Raw genomic sequence first — 12,362 nt, 5'->3', positions numbered from 1 at the left:
GATATTACACCACTATATAAGAGGTAATTTTGGCAAATTCTGTTTGTACATCACAAAATAATAAAATAAGTGTGTCAAAAGAATGATCCACATAATGTGTAAGGCATCATTTAATTTGTATGGGAATGCAATACAATTTTATTGATTTTGATGCTTATTTATGAATGTTAAGAAACGTACAGATTAATAGAAGTCTTTAAAGAAGTCATTAATCCTCAGTATTAAACACAGCACGAGAAGCCAACCAAAAGCCTTGCTGTTTTTTTAATAAATAGCTGATATGTCTCATTAGTCATTTTATTGCATTCTTGGCAATTTAATTTTATATGAACATTCAACCAATGATAATCCATCCGCCACGCATTCATTTGTTTTAAGCTTTCAAATCAATTTGAGTAACTGCACCCTATGAGAGCAACATCATGGAATTGGAAAGTGCTGTGTTGAATATTTGTGTTGAAGTACAAGATGAAAATTTGTCTGTGTATACTTGTGCATAAAGACTGCCCAGGCCTTTAAGAGGAACATTACGCCCTCCAGTGGTGTCATTGAAACAGACAGCTCAATAAATCAGAACATATCTAAAATGCTCAGCCTGGAGTTCTATACTCTAAATAGACATTCAGTCTAAAAGGCGGAGACTATCCTTCTGCTATCTGGAAATATTTTGCATGTGTTTAAAAAAAATGAGGTGTCAATAGTATAATATAGTAATAATAATTGTAAACAATAAACAATATGATAATAGAAATTAAGATTACTCTGTTGTACAGACAATGAATGAATGGTTTCTAAGGGTGTCCCATCCAAATATAATTTTGCTGTGGGAGATGCATAACTACCCTGCCTCAGTTACACTAGTGGTAAAATGTGGGTGTTTCAAAGTATTTCTCTCTTGTATCTTGAAATTTATGGTTCTGAAAGTGTAACTTTGTCTCAACCTCACCAGATTCACCGTGGCACAGACTCGTTCTTCAATTGGGATTCATGTTTGTTTGTCTCTCTTTTTCTATGGCTAGACTGTGATCACAGAGCCTGTATTTGGTAAGGATCCATCTCTGCTTTGTAAAGATGTTCTGCTACATGATACTTTGTGGTTAGGGCTCTATAACATTCCAATTGACTTTGATTGTACTTTTGTTTTCTCAACGAAACTTAAAATCCCCTCGCACCCCAGCCCTCCTCTCTGTCCCTTACCCAGTGTGCCCGTGCAGAGGCAGTTGTGAGTCCGAGGAGGAGGCTTGGTCTGGTGGCTGTCCAGTATCTGCTGCACCAGCTGCTCCACAGAGAAGCCGGAGCTGCTGTTCCCATTGCTGCAAGTCCACTTGATGCCATGAACTGCCGAGGGAGAGAGGAGACATAGTCGTCAGCCCACCAGCCGAGCCGTCCACCCCTCCCCCACCCCACCTGTGCACTACATCCCTGATCTTACCTCAAATACCCACTTCATATCAAACCACTTTGCCCCTCTTATAGAGAAAAAGAGTACTTTATTTCTCATAAGTCTACTTTCTGTTTTGACCTTAGACAGGAATATGGAAAGGTGACTTTTTCAGCAAAAGTATTTTGCTTTCTTCTCTCACTTCAGCCAAAATAAAAGCCAACCACTTAGAAAGTATTTACACTTGGTCACTTTATATGGTTTTACAGATTGGATTATTTAATTATCCAATCATGAAAAGGGCAAGTGTAAATGCCTTACAAGACGCATTCGAGATGGTTGCAATCTGAGATGCATACCAAGTGTAAATGCATCTGGTTGTTCAGGCCAAACACATAAACTTTTGATGTGAGCGAGCAATCATGGATGAGACCCATGGAAAACAATCACAAAACTTAAGCACTAACTGTCATATGTGGTGAAGAAACAGTAAGAAACAAAATGATCTGAAACCATAGCAAAATGTTGCTGTCTGGCTTTAGCATCATCGTGGAAATTAACTCCTTGCAAATCAAGTGGAACAAGTAGATCTGATTTTTGTTTTGCTTTGTGGAGACACATTTATGTAGATGTGCAAACCCAATCAGATAGCAATCTGATTGATCAAAAGGCACTTAGACAATATGCTTTTCCACCTAGAACTTCTGTTTATCACAAAAACCTCTGCAGCAATTACCATTTCAAGCTCAGCGCACTATCCTTTGAGAAAAAGAACAACAATCAACAACTAGAACAGTCAAAACAGAAAACGATAAAAAGAAAAATCATAACAAAAAAATGTTTGTACCTCTCGAGACGAATGCTATTTAGTATATCAAACAACATCAAGCAACCTTATTACGGCTTGTGCTTCCTAAGCAAATGTAACTCAGGCTGAGGAGAGATGGCATGTTCAAGCGAAACAGAGGGAAGAAAAGAGAGGTAGAGAGAGAGAGAAAGAGAAAGAGACAAAAATAGATAAAAGAGACAAAAGCGTTTGGCTTGAACTCGCAAACAGTGCTGCGTCGCCAGCCGGAGCCAGCAAAACAGTTGTCACGCACACAGCAGGTTTCTCTGCTCTGCTGAGCTCTTCCACTCTGTGCTTGGCCAGAGAATCACAGCGGTGTTCCATAAGCCATTACACCAGCATGACCATGCTCGAACAGACAAATCAATCTCACAGCTGGAGTCTGAACCAGACACAGTACAAGGCAGGTCATGTAGGGCAAGCTGGTTTGGTGGATATGGCATGACATCAGCGGGAGGCATCAGCTGTGAGGATTTGAATGAGAAGAATCCTCTGATTTAGACTCACTGGGATTCTCCAACACAGTCCACAGTAGCTTGCTGTTACTAATGCTGTTCTTCAAACTATCGGCCATTGCTCCAACAGCCTATCTGGTGATGTACTTTATTTGTGCTCTACCAAACACAGATACAGAGTCTGAGTTACATCTCTGCATGTTGGTGGCGAATGAAATGTTCGTATGTCCTTAGTGCAGTGGTTCCCATCTGGGATGCACAAGAAAATATTTGTAATGGCAGAAAGTTTATCTCATCATATGTGTAATTAATTATCATACATGCCAGTGTGTTACTGACAACGTTTCGCATTACAAGCATTACTGATATTAGCTGTTCAATCACAAAATTGCCATTCCTTTCATCTAAAGATGACAAATTTACATGAATTAATTAAATTAAAGGGGTTCATTATAATTATTGATATATTATTAATTATAAGTGTTTACCGGACAAAAAAAGGCTGCTGTTTGAACATCAGCCAACTAAAAGGGACAGTTCACCCCAAATGGAAATGTTCTCATCATTTACTCATCCTCATGCCATTTAAGATGTGTATGACTTTCTTTCTTCTGCTGAACACAAACGAAGATTTTCAGAAGAATATCTCAGCTCTGTAGCTTCATACAAGGCAAGTAAATAGTGATCAGACATTTGAAGCTCCAAAAAGGAGATAAAGTCAGCATAAAAGTTGTTCATGCGACTGAAGCGTTCCATTTGGTTTGGGTGAGAAAATATAAATATAAATCCAATATACCAAAATAGAACTAATTTTTCACAGTCCATCTTGCCATTTCAGTTTCTAAGCACAATCACAAATTCAAACTTGATTACACTTCCTAGTGCTTGATACATGCACAGAGCTCTAGATGGCACTGGAGGAAGTGTAATCGAGCTTGAAATCATGATTGCCAAGTAGACTGCTGTCAAGATGTAAAAAGGTGAAAAAGTGGAAAAGGAGTTATATTTTGGTCTATTCTCATCCCAAACAAACTGGATTGCTTCAGAAGATATTGATAAAACCTCTGGAGTCTGATGGATTATGTTTCTGCTGACTTTACCTGCTCTTTGGAGCTTCAAAGGCCTGATCACCATTCACTTACAAAGCTAAAATATTCTTCTAAAAAAATATTTGTTTATGTTCTGCAGAAGAAAGAAAGTCACACACATCTGGGATGGCATGAGGGGTGAGTAAATGAAGAGAGAATTTCATTTATGGGTGAACTATCCCTTTAAAGTCTAAGGAAGTACTTAATTATGATTAATATATCATTATATTAAAACTATATAATTAGAACAATTATTATAATTAAAGAGGCTAATTATAATTATTAATACATTATTAATTATAATGGTTTAGCAGACAGAAAATATTGGGAATCCCTGGACTCAATGCAACTGACAACAGATTCTGCTTCACCAGCCACATCCATATACAGAAGCACTTCACAAGTGTATCATCAGGAAACGTAAACTATATCATATATCTCAAACTCTGCTGTGTGTGTGTGTGTTCAAGACCACTGGCTGATCATCTGCAAATAAAGCAGTGAGGGGGGCTTCAGGCATGGCTGCTCTTTGTTCTATTACATCAGCAGAGAGGAATGAATCAGGTTGGTCCACTCATCTCTCCTGCTGCATTGTGATTAAGCAACCCTTGCCTTAGGTGACCTGTCATCTGACCTACTCTCCACACGTTTACATAAAGTCAACAGGAAATGGCATTTACAACCTATTTTACTTCTGTAATCAGACATATTTGCAAGTGAAACAGGATATTCAATGAAAAAGAATCTAGGCTCAAGAATCACGAAAATACACTATTTAAAATAACATTATGTGTTTCTAATGATGCAATATGGTTGAATTCAAGCTAGTCAAAAGGCTCACTGCTTTGAGGATGAATTTAAACACATCTCAGTAATGTAGCTTTGTAGAGAACTCCAAAATCAGCCTCCATAATAGAGCTTGAGGGTAAAAATAATAAATCTATATTTTACACTACAATGATGAAACAACCTCATATCATGCAATGGTGATGACATAACCTTACCATTGCTGCATTTCTATGGTACTTGATGCAAGTTCATTGAACAATGTTTAATGTAGAGAGACAGCAACTTCTGCTCAACCCATCAACAGTTACACAAAACACAGTAGTCTTTCTCTAAGGACCACAAGAATCCCGAGCGAGTCAGTTGAGGTATGCACCATTCCTTATGCACTCATCCTCTCCCAGCACAAAACACACCTCGGTCCCATAAATGAATGCAGACTGTTTGTGTAAGATATGGGTCACTCAGGGGAACATGTTCAGTTTGTATGTATAATGCATACACGAATTATGCATGGCTAATATTGTTTACAATTTGTCTGCTCGCTCAGTTCTCGGACTGTCAGTGGACTGCATGCTTGCTGTCTCAACACTAGGTGGTACTGTTGCTCTATAGATAAGCTTGAGTCATGGCTAGTGGATTTAAGATTATGAGGGAAAATCTTGCTGCCCTATTAGCCTAGTCTCGGGTGTATTGGGGCCAGTGGAAGACATCTCGCACCTTTGCCATTGTCCACACCATTTACAAAGTTAATGACTTGCATGCATTATGGCAAATGTTTTTGATGTGTAGATCAGGCATCAGGTGTAATAAATGCATTAGTTCACAACACATACCTTAAAGCCAATGTGAAAGGAGGGCTCTTAAGTGATTGCCACAGGAGCTCTTAAGGAGATCGTAACAGGCGGCAGTGTTTACAATGTCATCTAAGCTCGTCTGTATTCCCCTCGCAGAAAGCCCACGCCTGAAAGTGCTGACGCGAGGGATCTGACTTCATATATTCATTACCTTGACAGCCCTGTCCTAGTTCAAATGATCAATGCCAGCCATCACATAAAGAGACGTGTCCTCACAATACTCAGGGTAAACATGATTATATGCATGCTGTCGTTGTTGTTTTTTTACTACGTACTCATTAGACACGTTTCCTCTGGTCAATTCTGTGACCTAGACCTAGCGTAGACAAAAACATAAACAATGTTTAAGCAAATGGCTTGAGTGAGGCAGCATTGTTTAGTGGCTGGACGTGTGAAGAGATTTCTGGTGGGTCAGACAGTCTTCCGCCCACTCACTGGCATCAATCAATACATCACTGCCCTCCTCCACTGACTGACTGGAAGCCAAAGTGCTTTATCACTCTGGACAGTGAAACGCAGACAATAGGCTCCACTGACCCAGGGACACCTGGGCTCCTCGGTGTGGCCACGTGCAGCGAGGTAATAATCATGTCAAGCTTGACATATAGACTTGTGAGGATTGCTCTCTTGTCCTGCTATGAAAGAGGGCATGGGTATGCCAGGTGAAGCTGAGCTGGGACTTTTGTCAAACAGACACATCTTATCAAATATCATATGATGAGAACAGCGACAGGCTTGCTTTAAGAATGAAAACAAATTACAATAACAAGAAATTAATGAAAACACTGGGTCTGTTCCGACTGCAGCAGTGGCCCAAATAAATTTTTTTTTTGCTCAAATCTGATTTTTGTAAGGTTTTTCACATAACATTTTAAATGTAGCCCATACCCACTATCAGTGTTGGGGAGTAACAAAATACATGTAATGGGATTATGTATTTAAAATACAAAATATAAGTAACTGTATTCCACTACAGTTACAATTTAAATCATTGGTATAATTTGAATACAGTTACATTTATAAAGTATTTTGATCACTGAAGAGATTACTTTGCATTTTATTGTCATTTATTTTATTTAATATTTAGTCCTTTCAGATAGAAAATATTTATACATATAAATGATGTGATCCAAAGTGCATTTGAACAGCGCTGAAACACTTTCTTATGATGTGTTACATTCATACGAGCAGACGGAGAAGTAAGTTTGAATTAAGTTTGGAGCAGAAGAAATAGAAATAAAACTTGTGTACTGTCAGCTTTACATAAACCTAAAATGCTATTTCTAGACATTTTAAATGCATGTTACAGACACAATCATATTTTTTATCAAGAAAATTCATGTTGGATCATAATTTCTTTTTTCTAGTAAGATCTTTGATATTAGGGCAAAAATCACATTCTTGATAATAATTATTGTATTGTATTCCTGTAAAAATATAAAAAAATCCTTAAAACAAGATCAATTTGATTGATCTTGTTTTAGAAACAAAACTGCATAAGATATTTAGGTTTTTCAGAGAATGTATTTTTAACATGTGTATTTTGTCTTACTGTTCTGGAAGAGTTATTTAGTTTTTATAGTCAAAACATGTGAAAAAATCTACCTGAAGAAGTAATCCAAAGTATTTAGAATACGTTACTGACCTTCAGTAATCTAATGAAATACATTACAAATTACATTTTACAGCATGTATTCTGTAATCTGTAGTGGAATACATTTCAAAAGTAACCCTTCCAACCATGCCCACAATTACATTAATCTAGTCTCTTTTCGTGGGCATATTTTACTATTTTCATGTAAATCAAACAAATTGCTGAACCCAACTTCTTTGAAAATAAACAAAATTTGGTAAGATACGACTCGCAATTAAACGTTTTATGTGTGAATTTCTTCAGCTGAACACAAACAAAGATTAAAAAAAATATATCTCAGCTCTGAAGGTCCACACAATGCAAGTGAATGGGTACCAAATCTTTGAAGGTACAAAAAGCACATAAAGGCAGCATAAAAGTAATCCATAAGACTCCAGTGGTTTAATCTATATCGTCAGAAGCAATATGATAGGTGTGGGTGAGAAACAGATTAATATTTAAGTCCTTTTTACTATAAATTCTCCATCCTGGCACAAAGAATGCAAATTGCCAAAAGAAGAAGAATGTGAAAGTGAGGATTGAGCTTAAAAAGGGATTTAAATATTGATCTGTTTCTCACACACACCTATCATATCACTTCTGATGACATAGATTAAACCACTGGAGTATTATGGATTACTTTTACACTGCCTTTAAATGCTATTTCGAGCTTTAAAATTTGGATACCCCTTTACTTTGAATGGACCTACAGAGCTGAGGTATTCTTTAAAAAAATCTTTGTTCGTGTTCAGCAGAAGAAAGAAAGACATGCTCATCTGGGATGGCATGAGGGTGAGTAAATTACAAGATCATTTTTATTTTTGGGTGAACTATCCCTTTAATGTAAAAAAAAAATCACATTAAAATCTGACCTTGCTGTTCACACTAAATTATTTATTTCAACATTTGAAAGTGACCCAGATCAGGTCTGAAAATGTAAGATTCAGTGTGCTTGTGGCAGTTCATACTCTCATCCAATTAACAGATCAGAGTCACATGTAAGGGAAAAAAATCTGATTTGGGCCAAATTCAGCTGCGGTTTGAAAGTAGCCTTTGTGTTACAAGTTAAAGGTGCTGTAAGCCATTATAGCCTTTCTGGAACTTCCACCAGACCTGTCGTGAAACTAGCCATGCCCATTTTCCCAAGACCTCCAAAGACATGGACGAACAAACATACACACTAGAGACCGTTTTTTTGGAGCAGATAAAGCAATTGGTCCCTCTAAGCATTTCGCCATCCGACCCCGAGGGATTCGCGGGTGCAGGACACCATACCAGCACTTAAACGGTTCAATTTGGACTGCCCTATAAAAGGGAACTATGATTGACAGGCAGAAAGTCTTCTGATTGGCTAAACAAAAATCAGAACTTTTTTAGCCCACAGTTTATCTAGCTTAGGGCTGTTGGAGAGACAGGTGTGATATTTTTATGGAACCTATTTCAGTGATATCGGACAGATAATAGGGATGTTTGCCGCATGTCATTTAATACAAAAATCACTTACAGCACCATTAATCATTATCATTTTCTAAGGATATAACTTGAATTAGGACTGATGTCTCTCATAGCCTTTTTCTATACTGCAAAACATTGTATTCTTTATTAGTACCTTTGTTTTGTTTTCGAGTACAAATATCTAAACATCCTTAAAACAAAATACATTAGCCTGAGAAGCAAAACCGCTATATGTAATACCATGGTATTAAGACTTGTTTTCAGAAATTGTATCTTGAATATGTATTAATGATGGGTAACAATTAAAAAAATATGTATTTCAAGATACATATCATATCGAACATGTATTTTGTCGTGTTCCATTTGCAGATTACTTAATTTAAGCATAAACCTCACTATTTTTATTTTTTAATAACAGCAGTTTTTTTTTGCAGTGTATGCACAACTAAAAAGTGCATGAGAAGAGACAGTCAGTTTAATATCTGATGAAATGTAATTGGATACTCACACATGGGCTTCAGCTGGCCAATGAGCTCTTCCTTTGTCCACTTGGCCCATTCCTTCTTGTCTGTGTTGATGGAGCACAGGATGGGCCCGCATGGCTTCCCACAATCCTCGATGGCTGGCACATTCAGGTAGTGGACCAACACAATGTCTGGGTTCTGAGGAAAGAGAGAAGACAGAGAGAAAAAAGAAAGAAAGAAAGAAAGAAAGAGAGAAAGAAAGGAGGAGAGTGAGTGGAGGTAGTAAGGGACGAATGCAAAAGAGAGACAGGGAATCTGCGTGAGAGGAAATTAAACAGTACAGAGATTGAATTAGGGAAGTATATTAAACCACCTAAATTTAATTTACAATTGCAGCCTACATTGTGCTTAACACGTGTATATATAATGTGTAATGAATAATGATGTAGTTAGAGGAATGCTCCCTGGTCTTGATAAAGAATTTATCCAGTAAATGTGAATAAGAACTATATTTTGCTAGATCAGCATACAGTACCACATATACAAATTTTAAAATAGCAAATACAATAAATGTAATTTTATGGAGTCAATATGAAAGAATCTGTGTCTAACACAATTTTGTATATTCAGCAAAGCAGAATAATGAGAATAATGTATATTCTGGTGTCACCATGGCCTCCTTCACTTCTGCAAGGAGGACCAGGACCACTATTTAAATTACCAAGACTCTTAAAAAAATTCCACTCTCCCAGCCATTTAGACAACTAGATTACAGCAGGGACATCGTCGGGGTGGATAACTGGAAAAATTGTCTTGGGTCACGTGTTGGGCTAAATGTGTCTTTACACTGCTGGGTGTATGGGGGCTGGGGTCAATCTTAAACTATCTAAAGTATGATTTTGAAGTAATTTGATCTAACATTTAATATATTATAAAAGGTTGAAAATATACGTAGCTATTAAGAATCCCTAAAATTATTATTTAATTTGAGACAAAATACTTATATTGTCATTTTCAGTTTTGTTTAAGGTGATTAAATCAAATATTTTTTAATAATGGTCCAATAAGTGAAAGCATAGTATTTGGGGTAAAAAGCCCCCCATTGCAGGTGCTAAAGGCCCTTATAGAACACATTGATTTTTTAAGCGGGGCAAATAGATTTGTTATGAAGAATGTTCAAAGAGGGCTCACATTGACTGATCCAATCACATTGGAGATTCATTTGTTTATACACTCACCTAAAGGATTATTAGGAACACCATACTAATACTGTGTTTGACCCCCTTTCGCCTTCAGAACTGCCTTAATTCTACGTGGCATTGATTCAACAAGGTGCTGAAAGCATTCTTTAGAAATGTTGGCCCATATTGATAGGATAGCATCTTGCAGTTGATGGAGATTTGTGGGATGCACATCCAGGGCACGAAGCTCCCGTTCCACCACATCCCAAAGATGCTCTATTGGGTTGAGATCTGGTGACTGTGGGGGCCATTTTAGTACAGTGAACTCATTGTCATGTTCAAGAAACCAATTTGAAATGATTCGAGCTTTGTGACATGGTGCATTATCCTGCTGGAAGTAGCCATCAGAGGATGGGTACATGGTGGCCATAAAGGGATGGACATGGTCAGAAACAATGCTCAGGTAGGCCGTGGCATTTAAACGATGCCCAATTGGCACTAAGGGGCCTAAAGTGTGCCAAGAAAACATCCCCACACCATTACACCATCACCACGAGCCTGCACAGTGATAACAAGGCATGATGGATCCATGTTCTCATTCTGTTTACGCCAAATTCTGACTCTACCATCTGAATGTCTCAACAGAAATCGAGACTCATCAGACCAGGCAACATTTTTCCAGTCTTCAACTGTCCAATTTTGGTGAGCTCTTGCAAATTGTAGCCTCTTTTTCCTATTTGTAGTGGAGATGAGTGGTACCCGAGTCCTGCTGTTGTAGCCCATCCTCAAGGTTGTGCGTGTTGTGGCTTCACAAATGCTTTGCTGCATACCTCGGTTGTAACGAGTGGTTATTTCAGGCAAAGTTGCTCTTCTATCAGCTTGAATCAGTCGGCCCATTCTCCTCTGACCTCTAGCATCAACAAGGCATTTTCAGCCCACAGGACTGCCGCTTACTGGATGTTTTTCCCTTTTCACACCATTCTTTGTAAACCCTAGAAATGGTTGTGCGTGAAAATCCCAGTAACTGAGCAGATTGTGAAATACTCAGACCGGCCCGTCTGGCACCAACAACCATGCCACGCTCAAAATTGCTTAAATCACCTTTCTTTCCCATTCTGACATTCAGTTTGGAGTTCAGAAGATTGTCTTGACCAGGACCACACCCCTAAATGCATTGAAGCAACTGCCATGTGATTGGTTGATTAGATAATTGCATTAATGAGAAATTGAACAGGTGTTCCTAATAATCCTTTAGGTGAGTGTAGAGTACTTAAGATGTTATAAAATGCTCAAACCCATGAAATGGTTAATCCTTTTCTAAAGTGGTTATTTTGAGTAATCATTATCATAATTTGTTACTCAAAAAAACATTTGCCACAATATATCACTATAACTCCCCTGGGTTTTTTTTTTTTTTTTAACCTTTTTTATTATTTGTATTTTTATACACCAAATTGTTTCTCCGTCAATATTCAATAAACACACACACACACACACACACACACACACACACACACACACACACACACACACACACACACACACACACACACAAAAACATTTTCCTTAAGGTGTGCCTTTAGCCCCGTTGTAACTTACTTATAAACAAATTCTGTCGAATTGTAGGCAGCAAGTATTGACTTGATATATTTTGACAGCTTATGAATAAAAGTGTTGTTTAATAGCATATCTAGACTGTGTGAATAACATCAATTCTGTTATGTAATCATAAATAGCGCTGATTACAAAGCGTTGTAAACAGTCAAAGAACAAGCGATCCCCTGTCACCACGGAGATTACACACATTCGCACAAAAGCTCACTCTTTCCAGCACACCAACATTTTATTTTCAAATGAAAAACATAGACACGGGACATATACGCAGACTGAAGGCATATCTTTACACTGAAAGCCATGAAGAAAAAAATGGCCCCTTTCATTAGCATTTTTATTAGTTTTATAAGTATTATGTGCTGAGTAAATTGGGAGCTGCAGCTCTGTGCTGCCACCCAGCCTGTAACATTATGCTTCAACATACATGTGCAAAATCAAATCACACTGCATGCTCAGTGGGGAAATACATTGTAGTTCATCGACGCAGAAGAAATCTACAAGAAATTGAACAAATCCATGCAGAATGATTTAAATCCAGAATCTACACTGGCATTGCTCTGAGCTGTAAAGAAATTTGGACTGGTGACAGCAAGACTGAGTT

The 12,362-nt window shown here is 37.7% G+C and overlaps 1 protein-coding gene across 2 annotated transcripts in view; it reads right to left on the bottom strand.

The window, feature by feature from the left end:
* LOC127619231 (calmodulin-binding transcription activator 1-like) overlaps nt 1–12,362 on the bottom strand; it is a 548,116-nt gene that overhangs the window by 46,965 nt on the left and 488,789 nt on the right. For both annotated transcript variants that reach the window (XM_052092050.1, XM_052092052.1), the window contains exons 7-8: nt 9,011–9,164; nt 1,198–1,338 (exon numbers count right to left, since the gene is read on the bottom strand). In XM_052092050.1, coding sequence (XP_051948010.1) covers nt 1,198–1,338; nt 9,011–9,164 — 295 coding nt within the window. The remainder of the gene's footprint in view (nt 1–1,197; nt 1,339–9,010; nt 9,165–12,362) is intronic.

This window comes from Xyrauchen texanus, chromosome 25 (assembly GCF_025860055.1).
Source record: "Xyrauchen texanus isolate HMW12.3.18 chromosome 25, RBS_HiC_50CHRs, whole genome shotgun sequence".
NCBI classification, from domain to species: domain Eukaryota; kingdom Metazoa; phylum Chordata; class Actinopteri; order Cypriniformes; family Catostomidae; genus Xyrauchen; species Xyrauchen texanus.
Note: the sequence above shows the minus strand (reverse complement) of the source record. Positions and strands in the feature narration are given on the sequence as shown.